Source organism: Charadrius vociferus, unplaced genomic scaffold, assembly GCF_000708025.1.
Source record: "Charadrius vociferus isolate BGI_N301 unplaced genomic scaffold, ASM70802v2 scaffold13, whole genome shotgun sequence".
NCBI lineage: Eukaryota > Metazoa > Chordata > Aves > Charadriiformes > Charadriidae > Charadrius > Charadrius vociferus.
In genome coordinates this window covers 4,128,019-4,146,883 of record NW_009647763.1, presented here as the reverse complement: position 1 = coordinate 4,146,883, position 18,865 = coordinate 4,128,019, and the positions used below count along the sequence as shown (strand labels likewise).

The following is an 18,865-nucleotide window of genomic DNA, read 5'->3' as shown; positions in this document are numbered from 1 at the left end:
CTTTCCCTTATGCTCAGTGGCAGAGGTGCCAGTGCTGAGTGCCAGAGGTCTCATATCTGTATTCCCTGGTCCTCAGAGCCACGTTTCGTTGTATTCCCTGGCCTCAGAGCCACGTTTCGTTGTATTCCCTGGCAGCGATGGGAAGTAAATGTGCTCCTTTCTCACTCGAGCATCAGCACTGAGGTGTGGCACTGCAAGCGAGTACCGCTACCAGCGGTTGCACGCCAGAGTAAATAAACCCTCTTGGCAGCAGCAACAGCACTTGTTTTCTCTCACCATGCAAAACCTCGGCACCTGTAAACAACCCAGAGGAGACCATTAGCTGGCAGGGTCAGATTTGGAGCAGACCATTTTTCAGGAGTATCAGAAGAAAACATTTTACATGACACTATAATGTTAGGTGACTTTCTCATAGCTTTTAACCCCTCCCTACCACGGACTTGTGCTAAGCCACAAATACAGGTCCTGAGAACTTCGCATCTGCATAAGGCAACATTATTTTGGAGTAGAAGGCAAGTCCTTTATAGGAAATTTGCAGAAGGCAACTCCTTTAGAAAGCTTTCTAGCAAAAGAATCCTTCTCTCGCTGTTTGTAAAAGGGGAAAAAAGCCATGCCTCTTCCCAATACAACCATCATCTCCAAATTCCTAGCATGCCCTCCTCTTTAAGATGCAGATGCAAAACCCATGCAAAGAGATTTCTGACCCTAAAGCCAATGAGGCCCCACTGTGATGGTCCCATCCTCTGGAGCAAGTACCGCCTTCCACTGGCTGGCAGGGGGCAAGCACTAGCTCTAGCAGGACCACTACCATTAGAGCTGGCTCCGAAGCTGGCAGAACTGGAGCTGTGTGATTTCATTTCAGCCTGTGAAAGAGGCTGAAAAGTAGGAGCCCCTAGTTCCACTCTTGCCCTAAGGCTGGGGCACAGTCAGACCATGTGAAAATTGTCATTGCAGCTGCCCAAGTCACATATCTGGCCTAGATAGTTATCACAGAAACCACTGCAATATCAAAGATCTCTGTAAATGCTGTTATTTCTGTGCCTTGTATGTTCCCACTCTCTAAGAAGAAACAGTGACTAGAACGTAAAAAAAACCCACCCAAAACAGGAAAGGTGGTGTCCTTACAGGGATGGTCACAGTTTTACAGTTCAGGCGGTTGTTTCCTTAGTAACCACTTGTTGTCTTTCAGTTTCTCCCCATTTAGCTTGAGTTATTTCAACATACATCTGCACATAGATGAAAGGCCATATAGCGCTCTCTGTTGTTTGGGGTTTTTTTTAAAATTGATTTTTTGGTTTCCTTTTGCTTGCAGCAGATGGCACAAAGAAAAGAAAGAAGGTTATATCACAGTCATTTACTCTGAGGCGAAGCTCTACCAACGGGAATTCCCCAGGGCAGCTAGACTCGGGTGCCAAAATCGCTCTGTTTGGCCAGCCTCTGGCAGTTATCTGTGGGGAAGATGACACACTGCCTCAACCGGTCCAGGTAAGCAAACCTGGTGATACAGTTATCATACCTCTGGCTTCCAGCGTGAGGCAAGATCCCTGGCACTTGTGCTGCAGCACCAAGGAGATGAGTAATTTTGGTGTCTCCCCTCCACACACACTTCTGATAAGCTCAGGGCCCATCCCAGATGTGGAAAGGGTCAGGTCTGTGGGTTTTGTCCACTGGAAGTAACTTTGAGTGGAGACAACCCAGGACCAGGAATACGAGAAGAAGATCTGCTCCTTAGTATAAACATCTGTGATTCTACAGAGGTCATTTAAATGAATCTTTCAGCAGCATAAACTTCCAAGAATTTCTCTATTTCCGTGAAAAAAAGTGTTCAGCTATGGACTGCCAGCGACAAATACCTAAACGCTAGCTTGTGCATAAAAATGGTCTTGTGATAGTTCTCCCACCGAGTTGGCTTTTCCAACAGACAGGCTTTTGTCTCTTCTAAGCAATATTTGCCTGGCTTGGGAGGGACAGGATTTGAACCAAGACTTAAGCCATCCCTTGTTTCCTTCTGGAAGGCAGCAGGGATGACTCCACTAAAGTTAGTGGAATTCACTAGGCCAAAAAGAGGGTGGTCTGGGGGAAAAGAAAATCAGGTTATTGCCCATGTCATCTGCTTGGAGCAAGAACTAGATACTGACCTAATTAGAGCACAGCATACCTCCAGACAATTTTTCTTCTGTTTCTAAAGAAATATTCACTTGCTGAAGTACCTTCTTTCACCCAAGTAACTGTTTTCCCATTCCTGTCTGTTTTTTTCCCCTGCAGGATCTCCTAGCTATATTGTATATGAAAGGACCTTCCACTGAAGGGATATTCAGAAAAGCTGCCAATGAAAAAGCACGAAAAGAGTTGAAGGAGGACCTAAACAAAGGCGGAAATGTTGATTTGAAAAGCAAATCTGTGCACCTGCTGGCAGTGGTCTTGAAGGTGAGCTTCTCTGATGCTGGGAGGATGTTGCGAATCTGCACGGGCCTACTTCAGCGCCTGGAGCTGACCTGGGTAGTACTCCAGGCTAAAGCCAGAGCAAAGCCAGACTACATGTTTCAGGCTTAGGAAAGTTTGGCATTTTCCTTTTCCACCTGCTTTTCAGTCCCATGTGTTGTGCTGCTGATTTCCTGCATGTCCACAGGAAACTCACTTCGTCCTCCTCCTCAGCATCCTCCCAGGGAGGAACACTGAAAGTTATGGGTGAATGAAAAGCAACTAAGAGCTGGGTCCTGTTACTACAACAATGCCAGTGTACTTGACATGTACTTGTGACCCCACTGCTCTGACAGTGCTGACGGTCAGGTGGCTCAAGCTGGCCTGCCTCCTACTGAGCCCAAGTCACAGTGATGCTCCCTGTGTGCTCAGGGTTAGCGTCCAAACCCTCATCTAAATCTCTTGGCCTTGCAGGACTTCCTCCGAAATATTCCTTCCAAACTCCTGTTGGCCGACCTCTATGAGAAGTGGATGCAAGCTCTGGAGAAGCCATGCACGCAGGAAAAAATTCAAGAACTGAAAGAGTAAGTTTTGCAACCAGGAAGTTTTGCAACCAGCCCCAATGTGATGGAATGGCTGGTAGTGGCCAGTGACATCTCCTGAAACCAAGAGTCTCGCTTAAAAGACTGTAATTTACATCAGCTTGCTGTTGCTCCGTGGGGGTTGGCTTAGAGGGCTCTCGCAGCAGCACTTCCTGAAGTTATTTGAGATTGCCCTACAAAACGGGTAGAGTAGGAAGAGGAGAGAGGCTGCAGTGCCTCATCTAACGTAGTCACTGTGCTGTGGGAGCACTGACAGGGAACCTTCACACCTGCTGGTGGTGAAGTTGAGCACATGGAGACCATGGCTGTGTTTCGCTCTTTGGAAAGAGTAGATGTGGAGGCTGACCGGGAGTGCTTTGAAAGCTGCACAGCACAACCACAGGCTTTCAAGTGCCTTTGGGAAGCCTCCACTGACATCTCCTGGTGCCATCTCATCTACTCAAGGGCATGGACTGTTGTAATGCTTGCCTTTTTGTCAAGACCTTGTCATTCAAGATCTTATAGTTAACCACACACTCAGCTGCCGTTGGGGATTTCTGAATGATACTTCTGCTGAGCAGTGAAAAAAGCATACGCATGCCTCTCTCTGGAAGAAGCGTCATCTGTCTGAGTTTAATTGAGACTTGCTCAAATAAAGAAGTAGTGGCTGCTGCACCATAAATTAACATCACACTTTGTGTTCATGCAGGGTGGCTGACAAACTACCTAGACCAAACCTCATCTTGCTCAAGCACTTGCTGTCTCTGCTCCACCACATCAGCCAAAATGCCGAGACCAACAGGATGGACTCTGGCAATCTGGCCATCTGCGTTGGCCCAAATATGCTGAGCCCAGAGACAGACAACACACTCCCGCTGGAAGTGCAGAAGGAGATGAATGACAAGGTGAGTTGAACTCACCAAGCAGCCACCCCCTTCGGGGCAGAGCCATCCGTAGGGATCCCACCACCATTGCAAAAGCTGAACAAAACAGTACCCCTGGACATCAGGGTGCCCCTCAGCTCAGGTGCCTGTAATGTGAAGGGCAAGGCTGCCCCTTGTCTCTCCTCCTCTGAGCAAAAGTGGCAGTTCCCTGCAGTCGTATCACAGCTCCTGAGTACTTTGCACACAGAGAGCAAGGGGCATCTGGTGGGCATTGCCACCCATAGGCCCTCTGGACAGCAGGGCTCAAGCTGTGGCTGATGGTGTTTTGTTTGTATCGGGGCAGATCAATTCATCTGCAGCATCAGGCCTCATCCTCCAGAGTGGACTCACCCTCTGACTTTACATTAGGATTTTTTTCCCAAGAAAGGTTGGACCAGATGATGCTTGAGGTCCGTTCCTACCTGGTTTTCTATGATTCTATGATTTTGGCAGAAGCTACCCTGCTCTGTGCTGCCCTTCATAACAGAGACAGCAGGCGGGAGCATGAAAGACTGTTTAATATGTTTTCAGCCCTTTTGACTGAAACTGTTTTCTGTTTGCAGGTGACAGTGTTGGTGGAGTTCCTCATAAACAACTGCTCAGAAATATTTGGGGAGGACGTTGCCTTGTCTGTCTGTGCCTCAGCTGAGGAGTCACCAGAGCACACAGACAGCTCCACAGGTATGAGAATGGCCTGGGAATGTCACAGACTGGGGCTGCTGGGCCAAATTCTTGAATTTGATATGGGAATATATCTGTGGAAACACAGAGTTGCAGAGGGTTCAAGACACTGTTGCAGTGCTCTTCTACAGGAACTCTTTCCATATAGTTCCCTTTCATCCTCAGACGGTCAGTTAAGACTAACGGGTGCTTTCTCCCCACAGAACACCTATCTGCTGCTCATCAGAACGACTCTGCCTATGACAGCCCAGATCCTGAAGCTGAAGGCAGCCCTTGTGCCTCTCAGATGGAGCAGCCCAAAGGGAGGAGCACTAGTGTGAGCAGAAGATATCCAACACACATCTCTGCCCCTTCACTAACTAGTTTCAGAAATGACATCAGCACAATGGACAGGAGGTACTCAGAGCCAGACCTGTCCTTCCAAAACCGCCTTGAAAGCAGGATAAGGAAACAGAAGCTAAACAAAAGTGAGGACAATTTTCCGGCTCAGCAGAAACAGCTAGGTTTGGAGGCACTGGAGAAACGGCTTGCAATCTTACCTTCACAATTATCAACTGACTCTCTACCCAAAACATCCTCCAGTTGCTCTCTGGAGAGCTCTGATGGCTCGGTCTTCACCAGCTCCCCGGTAGTTTCGCCCTCTAGTCCCAAAAAAACCTTTTTAAATAGGCCGCAGTCCTTTTCCACCAAGGCCACCGAAGACTGCAGTATGTCTAGCAGAGAGATCAAAAGGCATTCCATGTCATTCTCTTTTGCAAACCACAGGAAAACACTAATAAAAACCCAGAGCTGGGGGCCTGGAAAAAACATGGGGTTTCAGAGAGACAGTTTCACAAAGAAAGAAGATCATTTCTCCTGCAGAGTTGTCCAGGAGAACAGCCCTGATGATGACAAACCGTTGCCTGTGGCATATCAGCAAAGGCCCCGGTTCAGGTCAGCTGATGAAGTGTTCAGAGAGGTAGACCAGAGGAATCCTGGAAGACCACCCTCTTATGAAGAGGCTACTAAAAACTGTCTGGCCACTAAAGTTGCCTCCCACAATCTCACAGTTCAAACTATGAGATTAAAGGTGTCAAACCAGGACACTCTACCGCCTCATCCATGCAGCAGCTGTGCACAGGATACAGCATATATGGCTCTAAGGGATCTACCCAGTGGCAGAGTTTCTACAGCGAAGGATACTGACGTGGAAACTGAAACTCTCAGCGTCACTGTGGGAATAAACTCCCGTGTGAGTTTACCTGTGACCCCGGGAGTCTACCGATTGAGAGCCATGTCTGAATCCTGTCAAAAGAACAAACTTGAGTATGTGGCTCGGAGGTGCAGCCAGCCAGTTTTTGAGGTAGACCAGATCCAGTATGCTAAGGAATCCTATGTTTAAAAAGCCTATTCCTCCTCTTCGCACTGTACAAAGTAAATATTGTAAAAATAGATATCTTGCTCATCCTTTGTAAGATTTTACTTTCAAGAGACCAAGAATAAGCTAGCTCTGCATGAACTTTTCCTTGAGGCTCTCCTGAAGAGTCTATCTGCTTGACATGTCACATTCTTTCACCACAAGAGACGGTGGTGGGGAAGACTGTGTATTATTATGTAAAAATGCAAGTGAATATGGTGTACATAACCTGTTGTGTGGGAAAACTAGTTAGTAGTTGATAAACAGTGTTGTATTTGTATCCCTTAAAGGACAATTAAAAGGTTGGCAGGTCCAAAACCTGTCCAACCTTCCTTTTCTTTTCTGTATGGTCACAGACCCCATGCCGTTTGTCACGTCTGTGTGCCAGGCTGATGCAATGCTTTGCTGATTTTCTGCATTAAGAACTGGGCTGGCCGTTACCCCAACCAAGGAAGAGCTGCTCTGTTATCAAGGCCACTTCAGCACTCTTCCATAAACCCTCTGTACCTGCTGCCATTTCCTCTTCCTGCCTGGTGGTCATAAGAATGATCCGATCACTAACCAGCATTAGTGTTACATACCAAGCCTGGGTTTAAAGCCACTGAAACCCTACAAGGTTATTATGGGAATGTATCAAGTAAACCTTATGTGGCCTGAGGTGCTTTTAGTCCAAGTGAACTGGACAGGCTAAGCAGAAAGAAAGAGTATTGTCAGGTTTGCTTTTATGAGGTGAAAAAAACCCCAAACAACAAAACCAGGAAACATTCTGGATTCCAGCTTTAAATAGTTAAAGCTGCAGCTCATTTAAAAAAGAAAAAAATACAAAAAAGAAAATACCTGGTGGTGTCCTTATAATTTTGTAAAAATGACTGGAAGTGCAATGTGGTTTTAGATGTAGGAGATTTGTTTTGGTTAGCACTTACCTTCCCTTTTATGGCTCAGCATAGCCTTGAACCAGGAGCGGGGAGACTTGTTTTTCTCCTGTGTAACTTCACTACAATAAAACATTTTTCTGCATGAATGCTAAACTGTCCATTGTCTGTCTTTAAAACCTCCAGGCACTACATGTACTGTACCTACTTTTATACCATTCTACAGGTACTGCAGGTCTGCTTGAATGACATGGCATAGCTAAGTAGCGGGAAGGAAAGTAACGGACCAGTGGTATCACTACCATTGTTGTTGTAAGAGGCTGCAGGCTGGATTTTGGGAACAAATCCCTCTCTGTCAGGAAAACAAGTTACACTGCCACGTAACAGCAGTTATCAGAGAGCTGGAGAGGGAGCTGCAAAGAGGTGATGCCTCTCCAAAAGTGAAGCAGATTAGAAAACAGCATACCAGCATCTCAGGTATGATGTTTTGCAGGTGTAGGTGTTCACAGGACACAGAAAAAGGGGAAGGAGAGTAGCTGGCCTGACAGGAAAAATTGCATGAGAAGGACCATACTGGTAGGCTGCAACTAGAGAAAATATGATCTCACTCAGCCTCCTAAGCAGTGGCACTCTGCTTCCAAGCAAGCTGAATGAGAGGGTTCTGCTGCAAGCTGCAAAAAGCATTTGCCATTTTCTGGTATCTGCAGCTCCCAAGTCACAGAATCACGGAACAGGTGAGGCTTGAGATCCTCCTTGTCCAACCCCCTGCTCAGGCAGGGTCAGCTACAGCAGGTTGCTCAGGACCATGTCCAGACGGCTTTTGAGTATTTCCACAGATGGGGATTCTGCAACATCTCTGAGCAACCTGTTCCCATGTTTGACCACTCTCACAGCGAAAAACTGTCTCCTTGCATTCAAATGGAATTCCAGATGTTTTAATTTGTGCCTGTTGCCTCTTGTCCTGTGACGAGTGGGAATGACAGACACTTCCTTTGTAAAAAACACAAGCATCTTGCCCTTACGGCAGAATGAATGTGAAGAGATAATCCACATGCAGTGGAAAGGCTCAGAAGCCACAGAACAGAAAACATGAACTTCAAAATGTTCTCAAACAACAACACGGCTACTTCTATGGTGACTCATTCTTTTTGACTGTGACAAGGCTGAGGGTCCCAAGAAGAGGAATTGCTCCTTTCCTGTCCTCTAACCACACCAGAAAACCCAGGGAGAATAAGCACGGTCACTTCACCAAGGATGAGGAAACTCTCTTTAGGTTCAAGGTGTCCTAAGGCAGACATGACAATCAGAAAGCTTACCTGAGCTCTAAATAGTCTATACAGATAAGCCTAAATCTCCCAGCTCCTGGATAAGAAAGTCCATTTGGAATTTCTTTTAAGGCACTTCAATAGAGGGAGAAAAAAGGAAGATGCGCATAACAGAGAGGAGCTCTACACATTGTTAACAAACAAGGGGTAAGGTGAAGGAGTTGTATAAAAGGGTGGCCCAGTCCCCCTCATTTTACTCTTGCATTTCTTCAAGTCTAGGAAGCACCATGATTAAATGAAATTTGAATGTAAAAGGACCCCAAAAGAGATTTACTCCCTCATGAAAGGTAATTTTTGTCTTCCTCCATTTCTTAAGACTTGCCTTTTCAGCCAGCATTATTTTCATGCCACGTCCCTTCACACAAGGGATTTCTCTTCTATATAAGCACTTAGGAGGCCTCAAGCTGAGAAAGATACAGAAAGCAGAGTGTTTTGCATTAGCACTTACTCATTTGCCTTCAGCTTAGAAAACAGCTTTATCATGCTACCAGCCCACTGTATCACATTCAAGTGTCCAGCCCAACTATCCTGACCTCCAAGAGTAAGGCCCTTTAACTGTTATATCCAACAAGTGAATTATCTGAGTGCCTTTGTTAAAGCTGTATTTGACTCCTTAGGCAGAAAGATCAAATACCCATTTATAGCTGGGTCATCTGGAGCTGGATTTTGGCACAAGAGATGAATGATGACAGCAAGCCTCCTGTTCTCCACAGGTTGCTCCATCATCAGTATTGCATCACTTGCTTCACACATCAAATTTTCTAATTAAATTTCTTGAAAACACTCTAAACATGCATGGCATGTAAGACTGAAAGAAAGGAAAAAAGCAGTACTAAAGCAGAAGATCCAAGCCATTGCTGGAATTAGGGCAATGCTGGAATTAAGGCTATTGGTGCAGCTTGAATTAAGTTCCTTATGTCTGCATCCTGCTGTTGTTTTCAGTCATATGATGCACTCTGTTCTTCCCCACAAGGATGCACCTGCTCTGGGGAGGAACCAAGCTTGTGCAGCAAAGGAGAAAGTTTTAGTTCTGGCGCTCCCCAGCACAGCTTCCCTAGCAGGGCACCTGGGCTTTGGATGTATAGCTGTGTCTGAATTTCTAGGATTTGAAAGAGCCAACAGAAGGACAAAGTTGTCTTTCGTGGAGCAACACGCTCCTGTGCTTCCTTCCCATTGCTGTGCACTGTTGCAAACTCTTGTTCTCTGCCACTTGAATTAGGACAGCAAAAGCACATTGTCATCAATGCTATGGCCAAACATTAGCGAAGGCTGAGAGAAATAACATGCCTGCAGGTTTCTCAAACATTTGGACTGGGACTCAGGTGCAGACTGCAGACATAGACACTTATATTTAGTAATCTGTGTGCAAGCATTTATGTGAGCCTGTGTCTCATCTTCTGCACAGTCTGCATTTGAGTGTCTCTCTGGACTCCTGGGACTGAGTTGAGTGCAGGTGGAACACAGTTGCCTGAAAGCAGGTGTCTGCAGTCATCTGGGTATCTTAGGGCACCTTCAGGAATTTTCTAAGGCATCAAAAGTGGATGCAGTCCAGATATTTAGGCAGCTGAATCCTTCCCTAAAATCTTCTCTGATTGTGGCAGGAGCTTAGACTCCCACCTTACATGTTGATGCCACATTTAGATACCTTGAATGTAGGTCTCTATAATCTAGGGCTGACACTTACTTTTACTGACAGTAAAGCTGGGGATTTTAGGCTCCATCTGAGCCTTCAAAGGAAGTGTTTTTGAGCAGGCATAGGCCTTCATGCTTGCTCCCCTCCAAAGCTTAGGTCTTTCTGCTCCATCCCACCACAGACAACCCTGACTCAGAACTTCCTCTTCTCTGCTCCTGACTCCTCATCTCTGCCTCATTTTCATTGCTTCCCCATTCCCAGCCTGCATTCCTCACCTCATCCTGTTCTTTATGTTTTAATTGAACCAAACCCAACCTATCCTTGTGGACTTGCTGCCAAAGTCCCGATTTCGTTTCTGTCCTCTCCTCTATCCTCTCCATCCACAGACCCACTTCTCTCAGCCAGACAGTTTGTCTTCCTCTTCCACTTCTTCCACATTTTTCCTTCATATCTGTGCTGGTTATTATCGCAATAAGCCCCACCAATGCCCATCTAGTCTCAGTCCCATACACACCCTCCTTGTTTTAGTCTCTGCGTATGCAGAGAATCAGAATAAAAGAAAGAAGCATCTCTCAATCTAAAAGAGAAAATACACAGTTCATAAAGTCCAGTGACAACCTCCATTCACAGCTGTAACTATGGAAAGCCTCTAGGATGAAAATTCCATGGACAGAGGTCCTTGACTTTATAGGATTTCAGCAAGGGGTCTGCACATCTCTTGTATGGGCTGTCAGCTACTTTGGAAGGAAATTTGAAGGCAGGTTAAGGTAAAATAACAAGACAAAATAAGCCATTTTTCCCCACACCTCACCAAAGCAAGTCACAAGCTATGATGTTAGGGATATTTTTGGTAATTTGCTTACATTCTCTGAAAAAAGGCATTGTCAGTACATTGATTTTTGCTGCCTCTATATGCAAGGTCTCAGGGAAGAAGCTTTCTCACCTGTTAGACCTCCTCTCAAAGCTGCTATCTGAAAAGCATCTCTTTCTAGGAACTGCAAAAACTAAAGAGATCATGAATCCTTCACACCTCAGGAAGAACAACTGCTAGCCACTTAACGATGATGCACAAGAGAATTGTTACTACCATGGACACCTTCTTTAATATCTGCTGCAACATAGCCCAAGAAAGCTCTTCACTGGACATAGTCACAGAACAGAACCATTTCTTTACTTAAGATCTTTCTTCTGTATTTTTCTCCATGATTGCTACCTGTATACCCCAGGCACAAGATGCAACACTGAGATTGCTGGTACAAACCCATGGCAAAAATATTAACGGGTGGAATTCCACCAACTTTATAATAACTAGTAGCTTGGAGTGTTACTGCCCACACTTTGTATTTGACATTGACTTCTTTACAACACAGACACTTGTCTTTCTTCTTTCAGGTGCACTTGACTCTACAGAGTTTCTTACGCTGTATCTAGTTTGATGAAACAGGATTTGCAGTCTTCTTCTTTGGACCCGCTGTAAATGGAGGACTGCATGCCCTGCATTGATTGGAGTTCAACAGCTAGTATTAGGGAAGATGGGGCATCCTGTTTGTCACCCAAAACACTGTTTTTGTTGGGACTGAACCACTCTGTAGGATGAGACTGTGCTCCACAATTTTGACACCTAAAATAAAGCTAAGAACTCTGTTTTGGTGTTGGGTTGGTTTTTTTTGGTTTGTTTGTTTGTTTGTTTGTTTTTAATGGGATTGTATCTCTTCAGCCTTTTGCTTAGAAATCGAAATCTATATTTTCCTGTAGCACTAAAGCCAAAATTGATGGCTTTGGGATTCCTACTTGGACTATGTATACTTTAATGTTAAGAAGCTAATAGTAATGTTAAAAGGTAATGATAAAATTCCTGCCCCATAACTCAGTTACATATTGTAGGGGGTCCCACACAGACCATTTTTACCATAATCTTCCCTCTTGTAATACTGCTATCAAATGTCCCCAACTATAACAGGAAGAAGTATCACAGCAGACAAAAATCCCGTCTATGTTATTTTTTAATCTGGGAATAAGAGTTTTTATTTCTCTACTGCCTGTTATGGTTTTGGTGCTGATCTATCACAGGAGAGCAGGTGATTTGTTGCAGCACCGCACCAGCACTGCTTATTCCTGGGCTGACTCATTCCTCACCCGTACACTGCATGTGACAATTTCAGCTTCCCATTGCACCCAGGCTGGTCTCTTGACCTGGAGAAAAACATCTTTGCCATAGTGAGGCCAAGAGATTACAGCATGTGGCTGTCACAGGGGTGAGCTTTGAACAAATATAGGTAGGCAGCCCAGAATTCTTAATGATAGCCTACACTAGAGAAAAGAGTTCTCAACGAGCCACTGATTTCCAGTGCCTCTTTTTCAGGACCTCCAAGCTCAAGGGTTCCCTAGAGGAAGACGGGATTATGGTTGTTGGGAATTCTATCTTTCTGCCACCTGAATGTGTCCAGAGACACTTCTTCCCACAGGATGCCTATAAAGGGAACCCCTTCATAAAAAAGGCCGAGAAAACCCCCCAGTGGCTCACTGCCAAAAACTCCATGACAGTAGCATTATCTTTCTTCCGTTAAATCCATTAATTTATTCCCTCCCTCAGGAAAAGAGGATGCTTTCAAGTGTCATTCATGCAATCCGACATTTCTGTTCAATGTAAATCATGCCTGCGATAACGGGTGCACAAGCCGTTTCACCTGCCTACTGAGACATGTCCACGGCAGCAGGCCTGCTGCTCCACTACTCTGCAGACTCAGGGGGCACCAAGAGCTGTGTGGAGTAGGTGTGAAATGCTGTTTTCTTGGTACACATTCCCTCTGCATGGCAAATATGTCTGTGTCAGATTGAAAGCAGCATAGAAACTCATTCACCAAGTTAACTTGGAAACTCAGCCATGAAGTTAACCAAGTTGACTTTGAAGTTGGCTTAGTTGGCTGTCCAACCCAGCAAGCATTTCATGTCCATAACTGATCACGTCCAGCTGCAAAATTCAGGTGATTCAAATGTGCTGCTACTCTGCTAGCATTAGCCAGATAGCAGTTACTGTGGCTAGCACGTGTCTCCACGAGGACAATTTCTGACTACAGGAAAAGGAAACCCACCTTGGTTAGGCGCTCTGGTCACATTTTTCTCTGAATTTTGTTAGCAGTCAGTACTTATCGCATGTGTCATCAGAACAAAGTGAAAACTTCAGAGGAACTTCTGAAGGCTAAAAATTCAGAAGAGGAAGCAACTTTTAAAATAAAAAATCTGAAAATAATACAGAGAAAAATCCATGAGAAAATGGCAGCCACTGTTGGAGAAGTGATCTAATCCTCGTATGGACAGCCGACTCTCTTATAGATAGCCAACTGCAAGTCTCCGTGGATGTTGGGTGAACAATTGCTTTTTCTGCCTCTCTGTTACTCAGAAATGCTCTCCTGGTTTGAGAGCCCAAACCACGACAAATGCTAATTATCTAATCTTTTTTTTTTCTTTTTCTTAGAATGCATCACTTTTATTGTTTTAAATCAGTCTTTTCCATTTGCCTTGATAAACATAGCAATTTCAATCTCACTTCTGAGCAAAGCCCATTCCAAATTCTTCATGTTCTATAACGGGAGAAGAAACCACAGATTATTTTCTGTTTTTAATGTGAGGTGCCAGCACATAAGTCTGAACAAATGGTTCACAAATAACGGGAGAAGAAACCACAGATTATTTTCTATTTCTAACGTGAGGTGCCAGCACATAAGTCTGAACAAATGGTTCACAAATCCTAAATAGGATTTGATTCCGTTGAGCTCTGCTTCCTCTGCTGGGTAATAATATGAAAAGGTTTCTACAAAGGGTTTCACACTTTCTAAACCAAGCATGCTCTTTAGCCAACCAGATATTTACAGAACTGATCCAACGGCTGCTTGAAACTCTTCCTTCCTACAACCCACAAACCTCCCACCAACTTCCTTGACAGATGAGACAGTCCAAATTCAAACCTTGCACCTTCAGTATCATACAGGCCAAGCTGAAAATTATAAAACTGTATTTTTTTAAAAATGTTAAAGCCAAACCCAAGCAGATTCCGAGACAGACCATCAGAGAAGATGCTCTTATGATAAAGATTAGAGATTTGCCTGCATGGAAAAGCTTGTTGCACAGTCTTGGGCTGTGCAATTCAACCTCATCATATATAGGGCACAGCCCTGTCTACTTCCTCCATGCACTGAGGAAAAGGTATTTACACTTGCCTTCCTCCCCACTCCTCCAGGTGTGAATTCTACCTCTCCGTCACAAAGCTGTGACTTAACACAGCAAGTGCAGCTGCGCAGCTTTGCCTGCAATTCACCAGCCAGTTTTCTTTACCATAACTGGTCACGAGCTGAGAAAGTAACCACAGTATCATTCAAGAACTTTGCAGAGCGCTGTACTTTGAGGAGTACACAACATTACATGATACGATATACAGATGCACACCCATCTTATGAGCTACAGACATCAGAAGACATGGCATTTGAGAAGTCTTTGGGTGTATGAAAGAGCAGAGCAGTCACTAGTTCTCTGTAGGTGATCAGGAAGGATGGTCTTGAGATAAAGACTGGCAACTTGTAGTTAGGTTATTCAACATCAGGGTCTGCTTTTTCCATATGCCTCCTGCCCAGTGCAGTTCTTGGACTGTGCATTTTAACTCCAGTAAAACACAGATGATACTGCTCTGCCTCCCAGAGATGTGATAAAGAGCCATTTATTTCAAGATGGACAAACACTGAGGCTACAGTGAAGGGGCATCAGAAGCAGATCAATCTTTTTTCTTACTCTGCAAATTTAGTGCAGTTGAACAATTGCCCTCAATACAGGGAGACAGGAAATAAGGTAGGGCTTCCTGGGGCAAAAGGAAGACAACTGGGAGAGCCCTGTTCAAGGAATGGGGAGGTAAGAAGGGGATGGGTAGGCATCAGCAACACACAGTCTATTTGAGCTTAAATAGGAAGGTCACCAACAACTGATTTTCCAATTAGCAGTTTAATGAATGGTAGTTTAAAATTAAGTGTGTGCTGCTCCACCCTCCAAGGTGCTTTCTTACCCCTCCATAATTCTTTCCAGTCACTGGCTGTCCCATGGTGGCATAGGGCAAGAATGCAAGCCCTGAGAGCAGGCTTGTTGCACTGAAAAACAAAGCTTGTGGGGGACATGGAGGGAAGGGAGCCTAGGGAAAACGGTGCTAAGAGTAAGAGCTGAAGTGATAGGGGGATGCAGGATTGTTAATTTTGGATGGAAATCATGAATAATAAAACCATGTTTTTGACTAGTGTTGGAGAAATGAAGGCCTTCAGAATTGGAATTTCCCAGTACTGCCCAACCTCACAAGCTCAGGACTGGGGTCAAGAGGAAGCTGTGCTGCTACAGAGAAAAGGAAGTTTAAAAATTTTGGTTTGAAGACATGAGTGATAGGATCTGCATTTTTTTGTATTCACAATTACATATCAAGATTAACAACCCTACTTAAAAAATATTGATGGCACCATAAGGACTCAAGTTTAGCTCAGGTATTTATTTTTCCTTCTATGTCTCTTCTATCTGTCAAATCTCTCAGGTTGGCACATATTTTTTAAAACTAAGTATCTGACTATTAGGACTAGGCTTATATGTAGGCATTGTCTGTATATCACAAATGCATTGAACCTAGTGCCTATGAACAGCAGCAAAGACACCATCTGCGGGCTGGCAGACACTAGTGATACAATACTGGTACTGTATTGCTGATTCTCTTTGATCACATCACTGCAGCATATTAAACGCAGGTTTCAGTGCACTTCTATTAATTGTTCTCCAACAGCATTGGGGCGAATAGTACCTATACACATCATTTTGGTTCTGTGATTATTTCCTCTTTGCCACATTGATGGCTCTCCATGCTTGTACTGTGGTTTTTTCTACTTTTGTCAGACGTCTCAGGGCATTGATTAGCAGCTTTCTGGGATTTTCAAGGCTGCCCCAAGCATCTCCATCCCCGGAGATTTTCAAAATCTGACAGGAGAAGGCACTTACCAATCCAATCTAACTTTGAATTTGTCCCTCCTTAGGCAAAGGGGTTACACTAGACACCTCCAGAGTCCTTTTCAACCTAGACTGGTCTGTGATTCTGTGATGGCTACTTGAAGGCAATGGCATTTTGGCTTCGAGTTACTCCCAAGACTGGGAGCTCCACCCTTTATCTGCAGGCCCAGAGCGGTAAGAACTGCAGCTTAAAATTCTATCTCAGGACCATGAAGAACCAAATCTAACCCAAGTTTCAGGTAATTAGAGGATTACATCAGGGAAGCGTTTCTGTAATTTTAAAAGCAGCCATGGTCCTCTCCAGAGAGAAGGCAATGCTCTGGAAAGGCAATATGACCCTCCATCTCCTTCCTTGATAACTAAACATTGTCTATATCCAAAATGGCTCCATAAACCTCCTTCCTTTCTTAATTACGCAATGCTGCAGAAAGTTAAGATGGTGGAAACTGGACACAGCTAATCTGCTCAGCATCATATTATGCAGTGCACTGTGCCACAAGTCTCCCAAGCTAGCAACATCCAAGCTGGGCCCCAGGAAGATCTGGTGTCAGCACTGTAGACCCACTATATTGTATTTCAAGATGTCATCAGTAGTTACAGAATGCATCCCAGATGCTAGAGGAAATAGTGGATGCACATCTTTTGCTACCAGACGCTGACACCTTTGCATTTGTTTTGTGTCAATAAACTCATTTCACATCCAGAAAGCCAAGGGGCATGCCATAAGGCATGGTACAATGCCAGGAAATTCTCATGAAAACAAACAAACAAAACAGTCTGTTTGTGGCTCCAAGGCATTTTAACAGACCCACAGCAAACCTGGAAGGAGACAAAGCCCTTGCTCTGCAGCTTTCAAGTCAGCTGAAGGCACCTCAAAAGACCTTTCTTAGCTGCCACATGGGAGATGGGCCGATTCATTCCTTGCTCGGCAGGCCCACTTCCCAGACAGTACCTCCTGTGCTGAGATCTGTGTGGGTCCCAGACAATCCTCCAAAGAATATGTGAAACCACCACTGTGACTGTAAGATCCGGAGTGCAGCTATGGGTACTAATGGCAGCCTAGCCATTTTATTACGATTGATGTGTTTTTGGCTCCTGCCGCAGTCAGTCTTGTGATGGCATGAAATACTTCAGAACTCAGGGGCTATTTTTAGCAAAAAGCACATAAAAGGGGGCAAGGGAGAAGAGCTGAGGTTTTTCTTGGGCGTGGCTTTGTAACTTACAAAGCTCTGCTAACCTGCAAAGTCAGAGACCTTCACCTCTCCCACACAATACTTGCAATGCTTTTGCACTAAACTGGTAACTGAGGAGTTAGCAGTGTTTCACAGAGCTAAGTAGGAGAGTTGCTGCCATTCAATGCACATACTAGGTGAATGAGAAATTAACTCCAGAGGTGAGACAGTGGGCTGGGGCTGAATTAACAGAATCAGCCTGTGATGCAACACCTTCATCTTCTCAAGATTTGTGGGCAATGTGTGTATAACAGGCAGCTCCTCAGGAATCCTTGCTCAGGTGGTTACAAGCCCTCTTCTTGCCATCTCCTTACCCAGTGGTTCCGGCCAGATTTCTAGGGCTGTTCAGCAAGCACACGCAATTCCTTACCGAACACGTATAGACTGATGTTTTTGAAGGCTATGCTGTGGCTGCTTTTTGTGCAAACAGAAAACACCATGTCTCTAATAACCTGCAAATGTCTAGCCAGATTTCAAGTCCCCAGTCCAAAAGCAAAAATAGTTGTATAGCCAAAGTAAAATTTTCAGCAAATACAAGTCAGGTCTCCAAAATCAAAGGGTTGTACTGGTTCTGGTCAAATTTAAAAGCCATAGTGCTCTGGCTTGGCTGGACTAAGCTGCTCATTCATTAACCTTGCTTGCTCAGACACAAGCAAATATTGAAGGACTGATCTCCCTTCTTATCCCAGTGACACTGGCACTGTACTCCTGCAGCCCCATATCCTCTTGTCCCACCACTCAGCTGGTAACTGTGTAGTCAACACAACTCCCATTCCTGTATTGACTCTGCAAGCTGCCTGTTAATTAATTATAAAACTGTTTCTTCCTCTTTTCCCTTGCTTCCCACACTTGGCCTTGCTTTTTGTTATTTTTTTTTTATTATTATTTGTGGTGGGGTTTTTTTGCTTCTTTTTCTAAAAGCTTCTCTTGCTATACAGCTTCCTCTGTGCCTTGCAGACCTCCTATGCAGTGCTCTCTGCTACTTGCAGTTCTCATGTCTGTGACTGTTTACACAGGGCTCTCATGGAGCCACAGTAACATGACTAATCTGTAATAAATAGCATTTCACCTGTGAATTACATTTGAACTAAAGATTTCAGGAACAAAGGGGATGGATTATTTTATACACTCAAGTCTTGCCAAAGTAATCAAGCCTTTATATCACTACTCATGTAGGTTAAAAAAAAAAAAAAAAAAGTGCTATCAGTAGATCAGTAACCTTTACTCGCTTTTGTTTCTCTAATGGAAATTTTTCACAGAATCTGAAAACACGTCCTTGTGATTTGCCACGACTGGGAGTGCAGCTCACTGTGGACACAGGATGGTGTACTGAGGGCCCACCTCACTCTCCTGTCTCCCATCATACCTTTACGGTCTCCCAAATCCCCTACTTGTGTGGAAAAAAAAACAAAATTAGGAGTGCAGCTGTTCGGGCTGCCTTGCAGGGTACCGATAAGCCACCAGCACACCATCCGACAGGTTCTTGCGCCCCCCCAGCCGATTTTTGCATCCTCAACGGCACTACAGACCGGGTTAAACCACTGTCAATTAAATTGGAAACCTCCCCGTTCCTGAGCAGTGCAGGGGCGGAAGAAGGACGGTGACATCTGGCGGTTAAATTCCCTCATTACCTCAGCCCCGGAAGGTCCCCTCAGCACCGCCAAGCGCAAACCCCTTAGCGGTAAAAGTGACTGTTTCCCCGTCCTCCGGAAATCTCCCTCAGGCTTCAGCCCTTTCCTGCCAGAACAACCTGCGGCAGAGGGAACGGGACGGCGAC

The 18,865-nt window shown here is 44.8% G+C and overlaps 2 protein-coding genes across 2 annotated transcripts in view; both read left to right on the top strand.

Annotated features, from left to right (window-relative positions):
- TAGAP (T-cell activation RhoGTPase activating protein) overlaps positions 1 to 5,987 on the top strand; it is a 7,051-nt gene extending 1,064 nt beyond the window's left edge. The window contains exons 4-9 of the mRNA XM_009882311.1: positions 1,313 to 1,485; positions 2,266 to 2,427; positions 2,896 to 3,005; positions 3,712 to 3,907; positions 4,489 to 4,606; positions 4,810 to 5,987. Coding sequence (XP_009880613.1) covers positions 1,313 to 1,485; positions 2,266 to 2,427; positions 2,896 to 3,005; positions 3,712 to 3,907; positions 4,489 to 4,606; positions 4,810 to 5,987 — 1,937 coding nt within the window. The remainder of the gene's footprint in view (positions 1 to 1,312; positions 1,486 to 2,265; positions 2,428 to 2,895; positions 3,006 to 3,711; positions 3,908 to 4,488; positions 4,607 to 4,809) is intronic.
- A 6,546-nt stretch (positions 5,988 to 12,533) lies between these two features.
- RSPH3 (radial spoke 3 homolog (Chlamydomonas)) overlaps positions 12,534 to 18,865 on the top strand; it is a 67,755-nt gene continuing 61,423 nt past the window's right edge. Inside the window, exon 1 of the mRNA XM_009882347.1 lies at positions 12,534 to 12,601. Coding sequence (XP_009880649.1) covers positions 12,534 to 12,601 — 68 coding nt within the window. The remainder of the gene's footprint in view (positions 12,602 to 18,865) is intronic.